Here is a 24602-nt window from a genome sequence, read left to right as displayed (position 1 = left end):
ACAGTAGTCCCTAAAAGTTCTGGCTTTAAGAACATCTCCAAGCTCCACAGTCTCCCCAGCTCTACTGCCAACTTGAGTCTCAGCCTAGTGCTACCTCTTGCCTCTGAACTACTCTCCAGCAAATCACCCAGTGAGATGGGACTGTGTCACTCCCTTACACAAACCAACGCCCCACGCCGCTTCTTACCTTGGCCTGAGAGTTAGCAGGTTCTTGCCTCTAACTCTGGATTCCTCTAGCTCCCACCTTTCTCTCTTCACTAACCCTTCAGCCACAGTGGCCGCCTCAGGACTGTGAGCTGGCTGTTCCCTCTGCATCAAATGCTCTTGTTCTAGAAGGCTGCCGGGGTTGCTCCTTTTTATCACTTAGGACTCAACTCCAGTTTGATTCCTAAGATGCTTCAGTTAAACTCTAATCTTAGAACTCACTGTTTTCTGTTTTCGAGCTTGCATTTATACTGGTAAGAGCAATGAGGAAACAACTCACAAGTATTTTAAAAATGTCTACTTAACTATTGAACTTGGAAATTTCGAAATCACATTTCAAGAAAGGCCCATGCCTTTATACTGTGTGTGTGTGTGTGTGTGTGTTTAACTTTAAAATCTACCAAATTCATAACCAGAGACTCAAGAAGGAAACATAGGTGTGGTATTTCAAGAGACAACTTATAAAATACACTTTCCCTAATTTCAATTAAAAAAAAAAAAACAGAAAATCACTAGCAGATCACTTTCAATAAAAATCAGAAAACACTCAACATCTGATAGGTATTAACCCTCTCTATGAATTCGACAGTCTACTTCCTGTGAAAGGAGGGATGTTATGTGCCATGACTGGCCTGCAGTCTAACCCCACTTTTCCCTTTTACCTTTAAAAAGTAATTTTCAAATAGTTAACCACTTACCATAATGTGATTGAAATGCCTGTGGTTTGACAACCTGATTGCAGTCGTTACACACCACCAAGTAGAAATCATCATGGGCTGGACAAAGACCAAATATTGGCATGTCTGCAACAAAGGAACAGAGTGTCACTTACTCATCTGGTTATGACTTCTGTAAAGCCACATGGAGGAATGCTACTCTCCAAAGGAGTCACCTTCTCATCAGTGTTCTCTGACAACTGCACTCCAGCTTAAAAGGAACAGACTTTTTACAGAGGGTTAATATAACATGCACCAAAAATTGTGAGGGGTAATAAAACAAATCTATTAAAATGCAAACAACACATTCATATAATAAAGCAACGTTAAGTGAACTCTTTCAAGAGTTGTGTAAGAATCTGAAATCATATAAAATGCTCAGTAATCCTCAAAGCTGTACAATCTGATAGTTTTATTTGTTTAACTATGATTGTTTCCAGTCAGCTGGTCCCCAAGTCCTATGGATAAGTTAAGAAGGGGAACAGAGATGTCACCGAAGAGGAAAATTGCTGGCTTCACTAGCATGAATATATATATGTATATAATTCAGACATATATTTTGTATTTATTTCTATATCATATTTATAGATATTGTATACAGGTATGTTTTATATTAAATATATATCTAAATAAATAAATAAATATTTCCCCCCAGGTCACAATCACCTCTAGTCCATTTATTTATACACTGATGCCACCAAACAGAGCTTCGGCACAAACACAGCATTTCACATTATTACTTATAGTTGGTTACCAACCAGAATCGAGCAGGAGATAGTTTTTAACAATAATGTCAACTTGACAATAATAAGCTAACCTATCTGCATAAGCATAAAGATTAAAAGTAACTTTATTCATTGTAAATATGGTTAAATTAAAAGTCCCTACCATGAAGAATGGTTCATGTTATTCACAGAACAATGATCTAGGGAACAGAGCATAAAGTTCAGATGGAGAACCTAAACTTTTTAAAGATTTCAACATCAGTGATTCTAAACAAGTATTTTACACTACATGTACTATTTAGAATATTTGCTATAAACGAATAGGTGGCACATTTCAATTCAGCAAATGTTTAAAAGACCCCAAAAGCTGATGAGCATCTGCATTTTTTCTTAAAAATTTAATTTCACTTTCTCCAGTGTGGGTTATACTGGTGGTTTTTATAGGGAGAAGAAAATGCCCTAAGATACTAAACGATGATATTTTCTAAAATAGTAAATGACAGATCTGACAGTCACATGTGGCTGCATCTCAGATTTTTTTAAATAGTTCTATTACACTGAGTTGCAGATGGCTTGCTATGAATCCGAAACCAACATGGTCCAGCATGATTCTGGGATGCAGATGCAGCACCGACCCATTTCTATGTGTTGCTCTTTCATTTGATACTCACAGCTACTTAAGTAGGTACCATTATAACTATTCTACTGAAGAAGAAACTGCCTCAGGAAGGTGAAGCACTTTGTCTAAGGTCAACAGCTGGGATTTGAGATGGCTGGGGTCTGGGCCCTCTTGAAGAAAAAAACCCTGATTTCTAAACATTTCATCCAGATTCCAACTCCAATAAATTGGACTATCAAGGCTAAACACCTCTGATTACATAAGCAGGTCAGACAACTGAAGAAGCTTCCAGTAGAATGCTAACTTCTGTAGCTAAGCTTAATCATTTAACAAAAAAGTTTGGAGCCAAACAACATGCTGTTTTCCTTGAAAGCATGCACACACTGAGTTGGTAAAGACCGTGCACGTGGAGGAGGAGAAAGGTTCTGTGTGTACTGGTATACACACAGTAAGCCATTTTCCACGGCTACTGTTTCTGACATGACATTTCATTCTCAACAGTAAAATTTAAGGTAGTTTACCCTAAGCTCCAAGATATCCTTGTGCTTACTATCTTTGATAGGCCTATTAATAAGGAAAATCCAAATTACTAAAGTGGTATAAAATTCACAATTTATAGTTGAAAAATATGAGAAATCTATAATTATCAAATCAAATTAATAAGTTTTATTAATTAAACAGTAATTACAGCAGCCTTAAATACATAGTCTTCATTTAGTTTTTGTCCTGATATAGTTTGTGTAGTTTCTTACATTGCTTACAAGGAATGCTATTTAAAAATGTATCACTTTGCCAGACACTAGACATTTCTGGGGACCCATTTAAAAATAAGGCAGTTTGATAAATACCAAGATATAGAGATCCTTTCAAGTAGCAAGGATTCACGTTTGCCACAAGGAAGAGGGTTCCCTTTCTATCTTGGTTTCTTTGATCTTTTTGTATGTGTGACAGAGTTAGTAAAACTAAGAAGGCGGGGTCATTCTGGAAGGGACCAAGAACCTATACTTCTGTAAAAATTTCAATTTCCTCAATAACTTAAGATCAACAGACAACTGATACGATGGCCATGACAGTTGACTACTGTGTGCCAGGTCCTGGGCTAAGCACTTTATATATGGGTTTGTCCCATCTCAAAGTTGATTTATTATTATTATGGACACATATTAATTGTACAGATGATGGGATTCACTGTGATTACTTCCGTACATGCACACATGTGCACTGATCATTTCCATCTACCCTCGTCCCCTCCCCATCTTCATATCCTGATCCCATTATTTATTTTTAACAATAAGCTTACAATATAATCCTCATTCTACTTATAAAGAAATAAACTTGTCTAATATCACCCAGCAAGAAAGCAGCATGACCAGGACTCAAGCTCTGCGCGACCTGTAAGTTCTCTTAGTCTCTCGTTAGCACACAGCATCTTCCTAATGAGCACGTGTGCCATGTGCCACCACCCCTCAGAGGAAAGAAACGTATACACAAGCCCAGTTCATCCTACCCCGTGAACTGAGTTCCTATTATAAAAATCTTAAGCAATTATAATTTCAGCTTTCTGAATTTTTTACTACACATACCCATACTTGGAAGCAAAGCGCGTACAAGATAATTTAAATAAAATTTCTTCAGGGAAAACAAACAAACAAACAAAATGTTCTATATCCTTTTTCTGTATTGGGACATTCCAGAGGCCTTAGCAACAGGAACAGAGTGAGGAATGTTGTGGCAACAGAAAGAAATGAAATAATTTGTATGAAAGGCCATAGATATGTTTCTGAATACTTCTCAAGCATAAATTCGTAATCAGGCCACCCACAAATTAACATACAGCTCTTATCCAAATGCAAAGAAAAATTTGATTTACAACAGAAAAAAAAATACGGAGTTAATAAAAATGAAATTCTTATTGAATTTAAAAGTTTACAAAATATGCTTTTAATATATAACTAAAACCATCAATTCTGTACTTAAAAATATGAAGAGTTTTAATACTGTATTTGAGTTCATGGATTCTGAAGCTAATTTAAAGAATGGATTTTGCTCTTGTGTAAGGCCTGGCCCTTTCTCGAGATCTGGGTCACCACTACCTTCTAATAAGTGAGTGAGTGGCCCCACATCTATGCCTTGGGTACTTTAGGGACCCAAGGCCAGCATTCAGGGAAGGACTGGATTTAAGCACACAGACCAGTGAGCACATGCGTACAGAAACACCACAGTCCCCTGCAGAATGAAGGCCCTGGGCTGGAGACAGGATCTCCACTGCAGCAAGGGTGTTAATACAACTTTGACCTTTACTTCCAAATGGGAGACTGTGTTCAACAACAACCCAACTTGAATGTTGTTGCAAAGCATTTAACCTTTGCAGTATCCTGAGTGTCTCCCTTCTCCCACACATCCCCAACTTCTACATACCAATGACTCCTACGTTGCTATCTTCAGCCCAGACTACTCCCAAGCTCTGTCTACATTCAAGTAGCCAACTGCCTACTAGACACTGCCATCTGGACGTCTCATATACACATCTCAAATGGAACAAGCATGTCCAAGAGACTTCACGTGGGCCCTGCCCCACTTCTTATTTCTAATAAGCTTTCCTCTCTTGGGTAAATACTATTAGCCTCTCAATGGCCAAAACTAAAAATCCTGGTATCATCTCTAACTCTCTGTCCCTCATCACATCCAGGCTACCAGCAAATCCAGTTAGCTCCATTTCAAAACCTCTGCCCACTTCTTTCCATTGCTACAGCTACCTGGAGGGCACTAGACTATGGAAGAAATCTCCCAAGTGGTCTTCAATCCCCTCCACGAGGCCACCAGTATGATTCTTTAAAATCCTCTACCAAATCATGTCACTGCCCTGTTTAAAAGTCTCTGATAGCTTCTTCAATGGCTTTTTTTTTTTTTTGGGTACCAGCGATTCAACCCTGGGACACTTAACCACTGAGCCACATCCCCAGCCCTTTGTATTTTTTATTTTAAGGCAGGGTCTTGCTAAGTTGCTTAGAGCCTTGCTAAATTGCTGAGGTTGGCCTGGAACTTGTGATCCTCCTCTTGAGCTGCTGGGATTACAGGTGTGCACCACTGTGCGGGGCAAGGATTACTATATACAATATCATATCATCTGTGAATAGAAATCTATTTTTTCCCTTCTAATATGGATGTTTTTATTTATTTTTATTGCCTAATGGTCCTGGCTATAACCTCCAGCACAATGTAGAACAAATGTGGTGAGAGTGGGCATCGTGTCTTCTTACAGATCTTTGGGGAAACTATCCAGTCTTTCACCAAGAATGATGTTGGCTGTGGGCTTCCCCTGCCCTTTGCCAAAGTAAGANATGGTTTTTTTTTTTTTTTTTTTTGGGTACCAGCGATTCAACCCTGGGACACTTAACCACTGAGCCACATCCTCAGCCCTTTTTAAAATATTTTATTTAGAGAAAGGGTCTCACTAAATTGCTGAGGCTGGCTTTGAACTCACAATCCTCCTGCCTCAGCCTCCTGAGCCGCTGGGATGATAGGTGCGTACCACTGCACCCTGACTCCAGTGGCTTTTTATGAACAAACCTCAGCCCTTAGAACAGCCCCCAGCATGCATTCACTTCTCTCAGCCTGTCTTGTTCTCTGCTCGGTTCACTCTGCTTTGGGTATACTGACCTCTGTTCTCCCTGCAGACCCAGAAATCTCATTCCCAACCAGGCTCTGCCATCACTTTAAATGAGATGCCTGGCACATTCTCAACTCAGGTCTCAGCTCAGCGGTCCCCTCTTCAAAGGCTTGCTCCCTGCTGCTCCCCAGTCGGTCATCCTGTATTGCTGGTATTTTAAGCAGTGTGGTTGCATGTGGTCCACCCTCTATCACCCTGTATCCCCTGGTTCCCTCATTCAAGACACATGTGACCTTGGCAAGTTCTATAACCTCCGTGGACTTGTGTTTCTTCATTTGTCAAACAGTGATGGTCACAGTGCCTCTTTTAGCAGGTACTCCACAAGGCAGGGAAAGTAGAATACACACAGTCTCAGGAGGATACCTGGCTCCTGGAAGTGCCCACTGTTTCCCACAACCTGGAGACAGAAGTCACCCCCCACCCCCGACGACTGGCCAGGAAACTAAGGCATGCATTCAGCTCTCATGAGCTAGCACATGGCAAAGCCTCCACTGGAACCCAGGGGTGCTGCACTCATCAGCCCAGGCAGGTTCCAGTGTCCCCCAGAACCTGCCTCCTCCAGCCATGCTGACTGCAGCGCCGGTGGCCTCCACTCCCCTGCTGGCCGATCCACTGACTTGAAAAGCGATAACACCATCCCTCTACTTCCAAGACTCCCGCGGCGTCAAAGTGGGGTTGGGCTCACCTCTCCAAAAGCCAGGCCTCTTAGAATTTAGGATGGGGAGTCAATTCACCCCTGTCCCAAGATGGTCTCGGAATCCCCGGAACCTACCTTGTCTCCCCACAATTCTACCTTTGGGCCAGACGGTTCCTACAGCGTGGAAAGTTTTCCCCTCTTTCTGAAATTCCTAACCCTCAACAAAAAGTGGCCCCCGGGCCTTCCCAGCTGGGCTCCTCCTCGCCCCACTCACACCTCCACCACAGCCCCTTCACGCACTGACTCATGACTTGCGAATAAGATTCACAAATGAAAATCTCCACAGTACTGCTGGAGCGAGAGCACGATGCCTGCCTGGCCAGCCCCTGGGAGTGAGCTCGCTCTTGTGTGTGTGCTGGTGCCTGGAACTTTCCTGCAGCTTTCATTTGCTCTGAGGAAAGAAACAGCTCCTCGACCCGGCTGCATGGCCCAGAGCGGAGGCCTGCCTCTCGGTGGTGTTTCTCATCCTGGGCCACAGTGGGCTCTCTCCTGCAGTGCATGCTGGCACTTGCTAGTCCCTCCGTGTGGAACTCACTTCCCACAGACTTCTGCCGGCTGTTGCTTTACTTCACTCATTCTTAGCCTCAAGTCACTTTTCTGGAGACTCACAAGGCAGGGCCCGCATGACATGGTCTCTGAGCACAAACAAGCCCTGACACAGACCACCAGCATCATTCCTCATTTGTGATTATCAATCCAGAAAGCAGCAATGATTACGTCTTACATATTACTTGCTGGATAACGATCAAAATGTTAGGTTAAGTCTCTGTGATACCATCGTAAGTCAGAAGGCTGTAAATGTGCCTTCATGTTGCTGAGTGACACAATACCTGCTGGAACCGCGTATGCCCTTCAGGATGACAAAACTTCAAGTCCTCTTCCAACACGTGATCTCATACCTGGAGACAATTTCAGGTTCAATCTCCACATTTCAGGGTCTTATTTTCAAATCTACTTACTGGGAAATTCTCTTTTACTACTACATTCTATGCAACAGCCCAAAGCAGTTTTACAGTCAAGACTACTTGGATTCAACTCCCTACTCTTTCTTTTACTAAATGTGTAAGCAAGGTTAAATTTTTTAACCTCTTTGAACCTGGGTTTCCCTTGTCTACAACATATAGTTCAAAGAACCAGTGTTCCATAGCTCTACTGTGAGGATTCCACGGAGAGGACCCAGCGCTGAGTCCAAAGTAAACACTTGATAACTTAGCTACAAAGCCACAAGATTTCACACGTGAGGTTTTTCAACTACCCAGCTCCGTTGCCAACCTCCCAGGACATGATACATCATCTAACAGCAGCTGACCACTGTACAATGTGAGCTGAACTCTCTCGTGGTCTGCTGCTCCCACTGCTGACCAACCACACTCCACCTGACAGGCCATGCAGGGCAGCAGCAGGGGACACCTGCTGGGGATCTGGCTGCAGGAGGATGGGTGGCTCTTCCTTGCACATCAGGGAGAGCCCAAGACCTTCAGTAAGGAAGCCACATGATAGAAACGGTAACTCTGGCATGGTTGTGGGTCACTTAGGGTGGAGGATGGTCCCCAAAAACTGATGCAAAAGGCAGAATAAGATAGGAGGAGCCTGCAGAATGAAGAAGAGGGAAACTAGTATGAAACGCTCTGAAGGACCCGGCAGAGTAGTCGGGAGACCACAGATGTTGGAGTGAGGCAGAGTAAGGAATCCATACATGGTTCTGCAGCATCTTCCTTTCTCGCTGCAGCTTCTGGAGATGCATGCAGGACTGGAGATGCAGAATAGAAGAACTTAGTTGGCTGGAGCCTCTAGAGCCAGACCGGCTGTGTTCAAATCCCAGCCTGACACTCACTAGCCTCAGTCTTCTTGTCTGCGAGTACAGGACCTAGTACCCACACTCAGCACTAAGGAGGCCTTCCTAGGGTGTGCAGCCAATAAGCACATGCTGTCTCCCAGCTCTCCACTCTGGAGTTCTGAGTGCCTTAAACTCACTTCAACCCCAGCTCGGGGTCTTCATTGCACTCTGGTACTCCCATCTCCTTGACTTGGTGACTGTCAGGACCTTGGCTGCTTCTGATCCCTCTGCATGGGGTGCTTCGTCTGGCTGCCTCCAGTCTCAGCCTGCATTTCACTGAAAACACCTTCCCTGATCACCCACGGCCCCTATGGCTTCAGACAGTCCTCGTCCATCCTCCACTTGTCACTTGGGGTCAGGCGTATCTCCTTCACTAGGATATAAGCTCCAGGAGGACAGGGGCCACACACGCAAAGCACAGAACCTAGAAAATTCTCAACAAAAGAATCTGAGAACAGCTTCCGGAACTAGAGGGCCGGAGTCCAAATCCCAATCCTATCCAGTTGCTAAGAGTTGTTACTCCACCTCGGTATCCTCACCCGTCAACAGAATAACCTTCATGGACAGTTGTTACGGATGAAAAGAAAAGGTTTATGTAAAAAGCCCTTAACTATGTCCAGCACGAGGTATGTGCAAGGCATGTGCATATAGTTACTTCTGCTACACTGTCACGGTATGCACTGGCCACTGCTTCCAACACTGTTGTTCTACAACTACTACTTGTTGTTACCACTCTTTATTAAGTACTTACTGTGCGCCAGCTATCATGCCAAGAGCTCTATACGCATCATTTCATTTACTGAAAATACATGAGTATCTACTATCCCTAGGTACTGTTATCGGGTGTTTGTAAACCAAAAAACAAACAAAATAACCAATCCTGAGAAGCACTAATATGTACAACAAAAATAGTAAGAGTTCACAGTTAACTGAATGCTTCCTGTATCCCAAAACAATGTTAATTAACTCACATGAGCTCTTGGGGTTGATGTAAAAAAAAGTCCTAAAGTGACTTTTTTACTTTAGGAAAAAGTACATGTGGTACCAGGAGACTGCCTGCATTAAGTCATAAAGCCAGCAAGTGGAGGAGCCCAAGTTGAAGGTGGGCTCATCCCAGGCTCACAGCCTCACTACACGAACACCTCCCTGAGTTTTTCTCTGCCTCTCCCAGGAAACCCCTGTTCTTCTGTCTAGTTCCATCAGAGTCAGCCAAGGTACTTCCACATGACAACAGACTTCTTGGGGTACCTCTGGATTGTCTGTTCTTACTGTTGCTCAAAGTTTTCTGAGATATAAGGACTCCCGGCCCCATTAGTGTTAGAGATACTTTCAAGTCACCTGGAAGGCTAGTCTCCACATAACTGAGGCTTCACTGTAGTTAACACCACATTGATTTCAAATGGGGAGTCTCAATAGTGGGTAATTAAAAGCAGCATCAACGATAGAAAGTTTTTAATTGCTTTAGAGTTTTTCAAGTTTTATAATGGGCTTTAGAGTCCCAGTTAGGAAAAGATAAAATAGAATTTTATTTCCACCCTCCACAAGCAAACCTCCCAAATTCATATCATCTACTCCAATAACTAAAGGGAACTGGATTTCCCTTTAACCATAAGATGCTAAATGATGTAACCAATCAGAGACAGGAAAGGCCAATGAGCAATCTGCCAAATGTGTGTGGTTTTGAGGCCTTATCTGAACTAAAGCAGTCAATAAATAGTGGATTTTAAAAAGAAAAAAATAAAGAGTTTACCACAGTAGGAACCAACAAAAACATCAGAGAACCAAAGTTAGGTCAGAAAATACTCCTGTCTGATATTTATTAACTGCTAATTACAAATGTCCTATGTCCCCACAGAGACCCTTCCCAGGTAAGAGCCCTTAAGTGCTTTCAATGTCACTGCTTCTATTGAAACTGATACATAACACCTGGGTCAGGACACAGGAGGCGGACACCAGGATCCTGGGGAACCTGGACTGGGGAAGGCAAACAGGGTTACAACAGTGACCCACAGGCCAGGCTGTCGCAGATGTTCCTGAAGCTACTCTTCAACATGCTGTGAGCAAATTCTAACCTCTCAAATCAGAAAGCACGCCTTTAACCCCAGATGACAGAAATCTGGAAATGCCCACCAAAATCTTTATCTAATGTGTATGTAGCCTGTGGTAAGATGTGGTCTCAAGTGCCTAGTTACCTGGCTTTAACCTGTAGGCATGCAATTTCTGCATCTGAAAGGCCATGGAAGCAATGATAATCTACCTGATAAGTCAGAATGAATGAGCTAATACATAAGAAATGCTCATCTCTGTATCCGTCTAAACACAGTCAGCAATATATATCAGAGCTCAATAAAGAATGGTGTTTATTGTTTTCATTATTATTATTGTGGTTACAGTTATAATCTCATGACTCAGTTAAGAATACTACTCCTCCTTTTGTTCAAAAGGCAGCCAAGTATCTCCTATGGGAGGTGCAGAAAACCCATGTCTTTCATACAACTAACAATAACATTAACTACAGAATCGCACCAGATATAGACCTATAACATTATGTTTTTAAATGGTTAACCTCCATAGACCACAACAAATTTAAAAGAACTAAAATTATACGTGTGCGTGTGTGTGTGTGTGTGCGTGTGTAAATAAAAATACACTATATAAATCAGGTATATTCTCTGAACACATTGGAATCAAATTAACAATCATAGCAGATAACAATGTACAAATGCTTGGAAACTAAACTACACACTTCAAATAATCCATTAGTTAAAGGAAGTCACAAAAGATATAAATACACTGAACTGAACAAAAATAAAAAAACATAACAAAAATTTGTGAGATGTAACAAAAGCAGTGCTGGGAAGGAAACCTGTAGCACTAACTGCTTATCCTAGAAACTGAGGGAAAGGTTCAAGTTAATAACATAATCTCACATCTTAAAATCAAATTATATCCAAGGTAGGCAGAAGAAAAAATCTAAGTGCAGAAATCAATAAAACTCAAAGGGAAAAATCTAGAGAAATATAAATAAAACAAAAAACTAGTTCTTTGAAAAGATCAATAAAATTGACAAAACTCATATAAGACTGAGTTTGGTCCAAGGGTATGAGGAAGACTGGTCAATCTGAAAACCAAACAGCAGAATCCACAATTTCAACAGGCTAAATAAGAAAAAAACAAAAACAAAAACATATCCATTGATGCAATAAAGAATTTGATGAAATTCATGACAAGAAAAAAAATCTGAACAGATAATTAGTAATACAGAGACCTTCCTCAATTTGATACAGAATATTTACAAAAAAACCCTACAGTTGGCATGGTACTCAGTGAAGAATGAATGCTTTTTCTTCTAAGCTCAGGAATAGTTGTGATGGTATCCACTCCTAACACTGCTATTCAATATAGCATTAGAAGTATGGCCAAGAGAAATAAAGAAATAAAAAGAATATAGGTTGGTAGGGAAGAAATAAACTTGCCCCCTTTTGCAAATGACATCATGTCCATGTGAAAAATTCCCAAGGAATGTACAAAAACACCAGCTGGAATTTAGGAGTTTAGCAAGATCACAGTCTACAGGAACAACATAACAAAAGCAATCGTCATGTGACAATCTGTACTAACAGCTACTTGGGAGGCTGAGGCAGGAGGATTGCTTGAGCCCAGGCATTTGAGGCCAGCCTGGGCAACACGGTTGAGACCCATTCTCAAAATTTGGTGTAGGCCAGTTGCAGTGGCACATTCCTATAATCCCAGCTACTCCAGGAGTAGGAAGATTTCAAATTGTAGGCCAGCCTGAACAACTCAGCAAGACCCTGTCTTAAAATAAAATTAAAAACCAAACCAAAACAACAACAAAACCCCACCCAAACCCCAAAAGCAAAACAAAAAATCTTGGCCTAGCATGTCAGGAATGTTGTCGTATGGTATTTTTGAGTAAAATTTAGCAGCCACAGGTCTGTAATGAGTGTTGTAAACTAGACAACTGTATCTTTTATAACTACATGAAAAAGACGTACTGAAATGTAACTAGCTTATATCTGTAAAAATCTCTAAAAATCATACCAGAAATATGACCCAGAAGGTTCAGAAATAAATAACGAAATACATAGGAAGCATTTTGAGTTTGGTTCAGATCCCTCAAGTCACAGGGAAAATGATTTTTAGTTCTTCTATTTTAATAGTCACAATGGAAACCAAAGTACACACTCAGTGTGCATATCATCTTCAGAATAAAGCCCTGCTGCCTGAAGCATGGTTCACGGACCAACAGCTCGAGTTATCACCTGGAATCTGGTTAGAATCAGAACCTTCAGAATCTGCACTGGTGGTGATTCACATACATGATGGAGAAGCATTGCAAATACAGCATCATTAAATCTGGACTAAAACTTGAATATTACCAATATTGGAGAAGTTATCCATATCACCATGACCCAGACTTTTTTCAATTCATCTGGCCATCAAATATATATCAAGCATCTACCATGTACTATGGTAAAGCAGCTTTGCATTCTTTTGGGCTAAATACCCTTAGGTTATATGGTATAATCCTTTTTACATGTTGCTAGATTTCGTTTGCTAGGATTTCACTGAAGATTGCTGTCTTTATGCAGAAGGAATCTGATCCATTGTTTTTAGTTTTTGTGATGTCTTTGGTTTTGATATCCAGGGAACTGAGCTTATAGAATTGGTTGAGAAGTCAAGTCTTCTAATCTTCTTGTTTTTCAGAGGAGTTTTTGTAGGACTGACACAGGGGATTTAACCCAGGGATGCTTCCCCACTGAGCCACATCCCCACACCTTCATATACTTGTAAATGTCCAGACATTTCCAAGAATTCGGTGATGCCGTCAAGGCCTGGGCTTTTTCTGATGACATTTTAATGTCACTAATTCAAATAACTTGTTCTAGTACTACTCAGATCTTTTGATTCTTTATAGGCAGTTTTGGGAGGCTGGCGTCCTCTCTTGGAACTTATTCACCGTCTAGGCTATCCTATGCGCCACAGGCAGACAGCTGTTCACAATATTCCCAGAGAAACCTTTTAATTTCTATAAGGTCAGTAATGATGTCATGACTCTCATCCCTATTTTATTAATAAGAATAATACAGCCCAATCTAGCGAAAGGTTTTCCTCTTTAACTGATCTTGTCAAAGTACAACTTCTGGTGTCATTGATTTTTCTACTGTTTTCCTATTCTCTAGTCGTTTCCACCCTGACCTATATTATTTGCTTCTCTCTGCTTGCTTTGAGTTTTTTTTTTCCCCCCTAGTTTTTAAGGTGAAATGTCATTGATTTGTGAGCTTTCGTATTTTTTCTTGTAGTTGTTTATAACTATAAATTTCCCCCTAAGCAACCACGACTTTAACTGTATTCTTGTTATGGTATGTTGTGCTTAACTTCCATTAATCTCAAAATATTTTCTAATTTCTCATGAGTTTTTCCCTCTGGCCCAGTGTGTTGTTAAACTTCACATACTTGTAAATGTCCCAAGTCTCTTTCTGCTATTAATTTCTAATATCATTCATTACATGCGGTAAGAGAATATAGTTTGTACTCATGATTCCAGGCTTTTTACATTTACTGAGGCTCGTTTTATTATGGCCTACCAGCTGATTCTGAAACAGTTCTTGTGCACTTAACAGTGTGTACTCTCCTGTTCCTGCTTAGGGCTAGTTGACTTATGTTATCCAAACCATCCACATTCTTCATCTTCTGCCTACTGATTGTAGCCATTCTTGAAAGTAGGATATTAACGTTTCTAACTATAATTGTTGAACTGCCCATTTCTTCTTTCAGTGTAAAGTTTTTTGCTTCATGTACTTTAAGGATCTGCTAGAAGATGCATTATCTTTAAAACTACTTCTTTCTGATGAACTGACCCATTCATGATTATAACATGCCTTTTTTGTCTCTAATCCCATTTTAAATAAAAGTCTATTTATACACTTTCTAGTATAGACTTTTAGCCCTCTTTTGATTACTGTTTGCATGTTATATCTTTTCCACCCATTGGCTTTCAATGTATTTGTCTTTAATTGAATGTGTATCTCTTACAGATAACATATGGTTGGATGACATTGTCTTAAAGATCCATTCTGCAAATTCCTGACTTTTGATTAGTCCTTAGTCCATTTACATTTAATATAATTACCAATAAGGTATGATTTATATCTGCCATTTTGTTATTTGTTTTCTATACGTATTATGTCTTTTTTTGTTCCTCTATTATTCTTCTACTGTCTTCTTTATGTATATAAGATATATACCTTATATATATTAACACCCTTAACTCCAAATAACCTACTTTGAATTAAAACCAACTTAATGTATAATATATACTTTATATACTGAGGTATATATTATATATTTTATATATACATATAAAAAGATAGTAAGACTTAAGTGTGTATTATAGGGGCTGGGATTGTAGCTCAGTGATAGAGCAATAGCCTTGCACACGTGTGGTGCTGGGTTCAATCCTCAGCACCACATAAAAATAAATTAAGAGCCGGGTGTGGTGGCGCTCGCCTGTAATCCCTACTGCTCAGGAGGCTGAGTCAGGAGGATCAAGAGTTCAAAACCAGCCTCAGCAACAGCAAGGCCCTAAGCAATTCAGTGAGACCCTGTCTCTAAATACAATACAAAATAGGGCTGGGGATGTGGCTCATAGTGGAGTGCCCCTGAGTTCAATCCCCGGTACCAAAAACAAAAACAGAAACACCACAATGAGATGTCACCTCATCCTAGTCATAATGGTTATAATCAAAAAGACAAAAAAATAACAAATGCTGGTGAGGATGCAGAGAAAGGGGAACTGTCTCACACTGGTGATGGGAATGTAAATTAGTACAGCCATTATGAAACAGAATGCAGGTTCCTCAAAAAACTAAAAATGGTACCATCAGTGGATCCGGCTATCTCACTACCAGGTATATACTAAAAGGAAATCAATCCATCTAAGAGATACCTGCACTCCCATGTTTATGGCAGGATTATTCACAACAGCCAGGATAGGTAATCAGTTGTAGTGTCCTGTAGCAGATGAATGGATGAGGAAAATGTGGTATGTCTACAATATGGAGGACTAGAGATGTACTCGGTGGTAAAGCACTTGCCTAACCTGGGTTTGATCCCGCAATGCGGGGGGTGAGGGGGGGATGGAAAATGGAGTGATATTCAGCCATAAAAGAAAAAACTGAAATCCTGTCATTTGCAGTAACATGGATGAAGCTAGAGGATATTATGTTAAGTGAAATAAGACAGTCCCAGACACACAAATGCTGCATACTAAATTAATTTCATAGACTTAGTAGAACAACGGTCACTAGATGCTAGAAATGGTAAGGGGAGTGTAAAGGGTAGTTGCACAATAGGTTTAAAAATTTTTTTTCTGCAAAATTTCATTCATAAAACTAAGCATTTTAACATTCCCTAAAAAAAAAAAAATCACAATTTCAAAGTATTTTATAAAAACTTTGCTTTGATATAGCTCCATTCTGTACTCCTTGCCCTCACTTCCCATGGATGGAAACAGTTTGTTTGTCTCATAATACTTAAATGGGACAATTAGGTTGGGCACAGTGATTCATGTAATCCCAGGTACTCAGAGGCTGAGGCAGGAGGATTATAAATTTGGGCAACTTTGGTTAGACCCTGTCTTAAAAAGAGAGCTGGACATGTAGCTCAGCAGTAAAGTGCTTGCTCAGCAAGCATAAGATCCTGGGTTCAATCCTGAATATCACAAAAACAGACAAAAACTGGATAATTTATGTGGCGTAGCAATTCTGGAAATGACATCCACCTGTCCCTGTTTGATTAATGACTTCCCGGAACTAACTGTACAAAGTCTGCATTCTTTGTCATGTGTTGCCAGTCAAGTTCTTGTTTGGTTGGCTGATTGCTGGACAGAGATTTCCTTAAATGCTTTGAACTCTGTAAATCTCCCAACCCCTGCTAAGGTGCAGGCAGTTATGACTCTGCCTTAGCCTTCACTTCCTGCTTGCCCAGAGCCTGAGGTCAGCCAGAGGTGACAGACAGGGCCTTCTTAGGTTTTTCTTGGGCATGGATAGTCTCACAGATATATAGTTTTTAGATTCCCAGAAATAGGTGGAAGTTCTACACAGCTCCACAACTGATACCTTATTTCCTATTCAATTTTGGTTAGCCGCTTGCTAGCTCCAACTTGCTCCAATTGCTATGCCATACAAATTATCCAGTTTCTGTTTGTTTGCTAGCTCCAACTAGTATAATGCTTAGGCAACTGAGATATTAAAAAATTGCTTCCGGGTGCAGTGGTGCATCCCTATAATTCCAGCAACTTGGGAGGCTAAGACAGGAGGATCACAAGTTTGAGGCCAGCCTCAGCAACTGAGAAAGCCCTAAGCAATTCAGTGAGACCCTGTCACAAAATGAAAAATAAAAAGAGCTAGGGATGTAGCTTAGTGGCAAAGCATCACTGAGTTCAACTTGCCAGTAGTGCCCCCAAATCGCTAATATATATATTTTTGAACACTCTTGGGATAGGACATAAAATGAACTCTGAACCATGCCAAATAAAGATAAGCTCTGAGAATAGAGCATGCTGGGAGCTACCAGATAGTCACACAGCTGTCTGACCAAACCCACTGTGTTCCCCCTGGTAGCTGCTAGTCTGCTGGGTTTTATAGCTATCATGCTGTGAGGCTGTTTCTTTTCAAAGTTACTGTGGAGCTGGGGAGGGGAGGTTAAAGCAGAGCAAATTAAAATTCTACAGAGTTCTCTGATTCAGCCTCTTTATTTTTTTAATTTTTACTTTTTTAAATCTTGCACTTTCTAGAAGGAGGCAGCTTTGGTTGATTTTCAGAATTCTGAAAACAATGATTTTGGTAATTCTTGCCAGCGTTGTCACCGCTTTTATTGAAGGGCAAATTTTTGGAGGTCCTTCTTATACCATTTGGAAATTCTTAACTTCTAGAAGCAGCACTTTCGTGGAGGTTGATATCAAATTGTTCACTACTATTTTCAACATGGCCCAAACTATAGTGCAGAGAAGGGAGGTACGTGGTACAAGGCCAGTCAGGAGCTGCCTGCAGAACACAGCTGAGAGACCCGGCGGGCGGTCTAGACTCAGGGATGGTACTGGGAAGGCGCAGGGAGGATTCAGTGGTTCAGAAGTGCCAACATAGCTTAGCAATGGCCTGAGCATCAGGGTGGCGAGGGGAATGACACCATGTTTCCCTTCCTGTAGAGCAGGATGAATGGGTGGTACCCCTTTCTGAGGAAAAAAAAAATCTTGGAAGGATGCCAGGCCTGAGAATGAGGAGCGACACTGAGGACATCTTGGTTCCAGGGAGCTGCTAAGATACCCGAGAAGATGCTCAGAAAGTCATCATCTTGAAGATTTTCCCCTAATTTTAAGCAAATGCTTTGTAAATTAAATCTTAAAACTTTATGCCTTCCATATGCAAACGAATCATGTACTTAAGAGCAAAGCATGCACACCAAGTGTCAATAACTCAAAGTCCCAGAAATTTAAATATGGTTCTGAGAATGATGAAAACGGTGCATAAGTGCCTAAAACCACTCACTGCTTACACTCCGATGAATTAGTTTTCCCCAAAGGCAACTTTGTTTAAAGAGAAGTTATAATAAAAACAAAGATCAATCTTCCCCAAGTCTAAAAGACTGCATTGCACTAATACACACGTCAATTTAATGTTCTCACTGATGCTTGTGAAAACAACTCAAATCAATCAGATTCTATGACTCCTCCACTCATTCCACGAATACTCTAGCACCTTGCAGTTAACAGCACTTGGTCAGACCTGGGGGAGACGGATGGGAAGAGGTCACATGAAGTCCCCGAAGTGTGGATTCTTCTTTTTAATTCTGGCTTTACTGACTACTGTACTAAATGTTTTAGCTCTGGACTTTCCTTTAGCCTCCCTGTGGGAGACTCACTTGTTCTCTGGTCTGGAGCGGGGAGGAGAGACATTTGCAAGGGAACACTGAAGAGGGGACAAGGGAGTGGGAGCTGCTGGTTAATTACTTCACCTCTTAATCTCTTAATATTACAAAGTGTTTTCCCCCCAACTTAAAAAAAAAAAAAAACAACTGTAGTTTATTACCACTAGGAAATACTGGAAGCTTGCCTTTGTTTTGATTATTAGTTTATTTGCTTATTTCTCTTTCAAGTACTTGGAGACCTGACAGGCAATACTTTCAAAAGAAAGTTTTACACGTTCTCTCAGTTTTACTTCTTCAGACTGTGCAGTTTCACTCTTTGCCCTTCCTGGGTAAACGGGTCCACATACCTGAACAAGGCACTTGCTCACCACAATCGTATGCAAACAGATGTGGTTGAGTGATATCACCCAAGCCACCACAGTTCAGGCTGATGCCTCAAGTCAAATATCTATTTCTCCCCAGATCTGTTTTGTTTTCAGTACTTCTAAAGGGAAAGGTTAGGCAAATGTTTAAAATACAGTATCACAACAGTCACTGTGTCAAACATTTATTGAGCACTTAATGGACCAGAGAGCCTGCTAAGTACTTCACAGTTTATGTAAGTAACCCTCTCGCCAGCCTGTGGTCCAGGCGCTCTTCTCAACCCTGGTTTACAAACAGGGACAGGTATGGAAAGGTTAAGCAACTTGCTCAAGATCACACAGCTGGCAAGAGCTGGGGCCTGTGTTAAGGGTCACACCTAGTTAACTCCTGATCCCAGTTCCTAACCAGCAGGCAACAAACAATGCCACTGGCCACAGGGATTCATTCCTCCATCACCTAGTAGGAAGGGTCCTCCTGTGCTTTACCTCCAAGGAAGCACACAAGAAACTCCAAGGACTCAGGCCTTATAGACCTGACACCATTTCTTACACACAAATTGTTTTAAGATACTGGTGTGTGCCAAACTATTCACATAAGAGACTATCCATGGTCCTACTTAAAATTTATCACAGGCCTAATAAATCCCAATAACCCTGAATTATGGTATATAAAAAAAATGAGATGGTTGTTTTCAGTAAGGGATGGGGTGGCATCCAAATACGTTCAACTGAGGTACAAGTCACGGAATATATTTATCATTTATTTATTTATTTATTTTTAGTTGTTGATGAACCATTTTTTGAATTTATATGGGGTGCTGAGAATTGAACCCAGTGCCTCACATATGGTAGACAAGTAAGTGCTCTACCACTGAGCCACAACCCCAACCCTCACTGAATATTTTAAACAAAAATTAACATGATGATTCTCACTTTCTCCCACCATTCAATACAAGGGGAAGCACTTAAAAGACAATAGGGAAAATAATGTACTAATAAATGGAAACTAACAGAAACTATTTTTCCCCTCTACTAAGCCTTTGGTCTATTTTGTTTTAGTTAGCATATTTCTGTCCTCCCTTGTTTCAGAAAAACAGCCAACACATTACCTTATTTATGTCCTCACTTATCAGTAATGACACGGCCATATCTCTACAAACAGTTAATTAATTTGTATCCTCATCTTCTGGCAGACTGCCTATGAACTGATCAGCAAAAATAACAACACTAGCCTAATGCAGGAACATTTTTATTCTTCTTTTTGAGATTTCTTATCATTGGGCTTGTAGCCTTTATTTAAATGGTATGAATTGTAGAGCATTTACAAATCAGATTAAGGTAATTACAAAGTGATAACGTTCCTGTTCTCTGCCACATCATGAAACTTGACTTCAAGCTAAAAAGGTAGACTAGAAAATTGACCAACTAGTCAAAGGCGCAATGTATGGGCTGAGCAGAATAGTGCATGAAGAAAAATCACGCTCTACTCCACAGGAGACTTTCATCTATTTCATTATGTTATAATCTGAGATTAATCTATCAACAAATATTTATCCAAAACCTACCACAGGCGGTCCCTTCCTTTCCTCCACAAAAGCGTATGTGAGAAAGTCGAACAGGAGATTACTGGAGTCCTGTATTCCCCTCCTCAAGTCACAAAATTTCTAATTACATCTCAGCTTTGAGGCTCACTCTCCAGGGATTTATTTCTAGCACTTTGAAGGTAAACGAACACAACAGTCTCTGAGCAGTGTAAGCCCACCAAACCTAGGTCACAGCTAGGGATTTTCACCTGTCTTGACTTTAAATGTGGAGTTCCATTTTAAGGGAGGATTCAGCTAACGTTTATAAAGTTAAAATCATCCTTGAAAACTTCTCAGAAGGAGGCTCACCACTCAAATCCCACACAGCCAGCTGTGTCACTGCTATTACCACAGGCCAGACAGAGAGGTAGACGGCTTGCGTGTAGGGGCCTTATTGTACAGAGAGAAACAAATCATGTCATTAAAAATGGGAATCATGGGACAATCAGATCTCACACTTTGAGAAACTTGCTGGAAGAAGGAACTAACATTCCATAACTCTGTGTGCGTACTCAGTTCAAAGCAGTCTTTCAACATGAAGATACAGCAGTAGGCCAAACCCTGCCGTCATGGCACCCACATTTTGGTAGATTCACACCTGTTTCAAGTATATTTCAAAACAAGAGCGAAAGGCTAGTAAGACCCGCCACACCATTTCCCTCGCTCTCCTGAATGTGTAGTATAATTTGTACAAGTTATAAGCACTTATGAGGCAACCCAACTGCAGTTCAAGACGTGCGCTTCTTACCACCAACATCGGTCACCAGTTTGTGCTGTTTACTTGTCTTCACAGCAAGTACAATGCAGTAAAACAGGCAATCATTCTAACAAGCTGCTGCAAGGGGAAAGGTGGTTACTGAAGAAAACCAAAACCTGCCAGCACTGAAACCATTACCTATTATGTGAGAGACAGCACTACTGGTAGCCCTATTCTTGTCCCCTGTCCCCTTCAAGTTTATAATCCATTCTGATTCCAGAACTACTGAAGCAAGAGAAAAGTGGGCATCGTGAAATCAAAGCCAAGGAGCAATGGCTATTCTGGCATTTCACAGGTGTCTCTGTGTCAGAGCAGTCAAACTTAGGGATGGGGACAGAATACTTTCCTCGGCAGCCACTCAAAAGAATTCAGTGGTAGCCGAGCACAGTGGCACATGCCTGTAATCCCAGAGGCTCAGGAGGCTGAGGCAGAAGGACCGTGAGTTCAAAAGTAAGGTGCTAAGCAACTCAGTGAGACCCTGTATCTAAATAAAATACAAAATAGGGCTGGGGAGGTGGCTCAGTGGTTGGTTGAGTGACCCTGGGTTCAAACTTTGGTACCAGAGGAAAAAAAAGAAAAAAGAATTCAGTGGCTGCAGTGCTAAAGGCATCTCCAAGGGGTCTTTTCCATAGTGTGATTGCTAAGGAGGAGACAGCACTCTTCACAGCAGCAATGTGACACTTCTTCATTCATTCATGCCAACAATTATTAGCACCTAGCATGCATCAAACATGGCTGAACATTTCCATACACCAGGCACCGCACTCAGGGCTTTGCATACATTAAAGGTTAGGTTTTGCAGCAGAGGCAATTTTGTCCCCCAGGGGATGCTGGCAATGTCTGCAAACAATTCTGGTTGTCACACTAGAATCCAGTGGCAGAGGCCAGAGAAGCTCCTAAACATCCTACAACACACAAATGCCAATAGTGCCAAGTGGAGAAATCCTGCCTTAAATGAGCATGCTCAGGAGAACCCTAGGAGGGAGACAGCTTGAAATCATGCTCACTTTTGAGGAAACTAGTGCAAAAGGTGTTAAATATCCCAGGGTGCAGGAGCAGAGAATGCAACCTAGAAATCTGATGGTGCTGGATCACATACAGACTTCCTGTCAAATTCTTGGTGATTACAGGAACTCAGAAGAAAGTACTTAAAACACTACCACAACATACCCATGCTCAGTGCCCATCCAGAATTATTCTCTTTCTGCCTCTCACAAAGGGCATCTGTTTCCCAGTGGTCCCCCATGCCATCTTGATCTCGGGAAAGATGTATAAATAGGACGACTGTCTGATTTCGGATTTCCATCTAGTGCTCAGATCGGTTCCCATCAGCATAAACAAAAACATCCTCTGCCCCCAAGAACCCAGAAAACCATGCAATTCTTTGCCTCAGTGAGACCTCTTCCGAGAAGTGGTAAAACATCAGCACACCGTGCGCCAAGGAGGCCAAACTCAATCATAGCCTCCGAGTAGGCAGGAATGAAGAGGCCGTGGGAGGTGGCAGAGGCTGCCAGCTGGCAAGAGGCATAAAAGGACAGGACACAAGGGGGTAGCTTTCAGACTTTCCTAGTTCCTGAAGGAATTAATCTCTGGCCTCTCAATACAAATACAGCGTGGGCAATTCCCTGCAAAGGAGCAAGGGCAACCGATGATTCAAGGATTTAGAGAACACCGTGAGTATCAGCAGCTTTTCAAGTACAGAATTTGTGAATGAAGTGACAACTGCACAACTTCCCATGGCTTTTTTTATTTTTTTAACTCATGGTCATATCTGAAACTAAATACCATGTAAATAAAAAGAAATCAAATGATCCACTCCTCCAACAGGCACTCAGGCAATAACCTGCCTCAGCAGGAACCCTCTGCACCCCCGCCCCCCATGCCATAGAAGGTTATCTAATAAGTCACTTTGCACAGTCCCCCCACCCCCGCCCCAAACACTCAGTAGTAACAAACAGCACTTCACCTAGAGGAGGACAAGAGACATCATCACAGCCACAGGGAACTTTTATTTATTTATTTTGTAAAAGAAAAGTAGCTAAGACTACTTAAGGCAGCCACTTAAGGATCGGTTCCTATCAGTTCTTTCCTGTTTTGAAATTTACTGCTCACCCCTCATGGACTTATTCGGGGGAGACTGTAGAGGCTGGGGCTTGCAGAGTAGAGAAAGGGAAACAAATGGGAAAAGTTGGCCCCTAGGTTTTGTGTAAGAGCAAAGAAAGTCTGGGTACTTTGATATTGTCAGTGAAGAACTGTTGTTGCAACCAGGAAGCTGACAAGTTAATTATTCCTTTAAGAACAACAGGTCACTCTGAAGGTCAGACTGCATTTTCAAATTTTAGGGCTCTCAGTGTCTACAGGACCGAAAACTACCATTTCAATAGCCCAGAGCCAAGGAGGAAGACACAGGGGGAAATGCTGGATCCTGCCGGTTCTGAAAGCAGAGACACAGAGAAAAAAGAAAACACGCCCCTGCCATCAATATACTTTCCTGTCACCTACACAGACCCTGGGCCCCCGAACGTAACACTGTTTTGGAGGGCACTTTGGCATCATCTCTTTATACAGACATCCTTAAGCAAACAAAAGAAACCTCAATGCTGCAAAGAGATCTGTAAAGGACTTTAACCATAGCACTGCAAGGAAATAGCAAAACTGCCACAGCCTAAATGGCCATCCATCAGGGTCTGAAACAAGGAAAGAGCACGCAGTAGTAAGTAAACTAGAACTATCTGCAGCAACATGTGATGATTTTATGGCTAAACACAAAACACAGGCTGTACACCTAAAACCAGACCAAGACCTTCAAAGGATGCTCAAAGCACTAACCTTTCAGCTCAGACCAACGGATGGTAGGTAATTTTCTTACTCTTGAGGGTGAGAGTGAGGGAAAGAAACAGGGAAAAAGAAAGCAAGGGAAAGGGAAGTGTCCCTGTTAAGGGACAGCACAGAACCTGGAGGAAGAGCCTAGGAGCTGAGAGCTTGTGGTGAACAGAATGCTGTCCACCAGCCACATTGGTACTTTAGCCTGACCCCCAAGGGCCTTGGGAACCTGAGAAATGACTAAGCAAGTGTGAGACACTATTAGGTATGAGTTTTAGAAAGATCACCTTGACTGTCACCTCACATCCTGAAGTCTATTCCTCATTTGTCTTAATTTATAAGTTGGTTTAGATCCCAAACTCCAGGTAGAATTGGCCTTTTTTGGTCTATCTGAAATCACTATGACAAAAAACAGTCACTTCAGGCTGGCCCACTCTCTGACCCTTAACCTTTAATGCAACCAGAATACTATATAGTTCCCATGAAAATTTCACGGTTGTGAAACCTTCAAAACATCTAGAAACCAAGTAAAACTTCAAAAATAGTACCTTGATTATGGCAACCCAAAACAAACAAACAAATCTGCTTTAACTACAAATAAAATAACAGCAATGATTTTGTTAAAGACTTTGGGCACTTTTTTTTTTTTTTTTTTTTTTTA

At 41.3% G+C, this 24602-nt stretch overlaps 1 protein-coding gene across 3 annotated transcripts in view; it reads right to left on the bottom strand.

Moving 5' to 3' along the window:
• Atxn7 (ataxin 7) overlaps positions 1 to 24602 on the bottom strand; it is a 104540-nt gene that overhangs the window by 63886 nt on the left and 16052 nt on the right. For all 3 annotated transcript variants that reach the window (XR_007346895.1, XM_015494500.2, XM_048801216.1), the window contains exon 3: positions 903 to 1007. Coding sequence is in view for 2 of the 3 variants with exons in the window: in XM_015494500.2 (XP_015349986.2) it covers positions 903 to 1007 (105 nt within the window). In the remaining variant the exon portion in view is untranslated. The remainder of the gene's footprint in view (positions 1 to 902; positions 1008 to 24602) is intronic.

This window comes from Marmota marmota, unplaced genomic scaffold (genome assembly GCF_001458135.2).
Source record: "Marmota marmota marmota unplaced genomic scaffold, marMar, whole genome shotgun sequence".
Taxonomy (NCBI): domain Eukaryota; kingdom Metazoa; phylum Chordata; class Mammalia; order Rodentia; family Sciuridae; genus Marmota; species Marmota marmota.
Note: the sequence above shows the minus strand (reverse complement) of the source record. Positions and strands in the feature narration are given on the sequence as shown.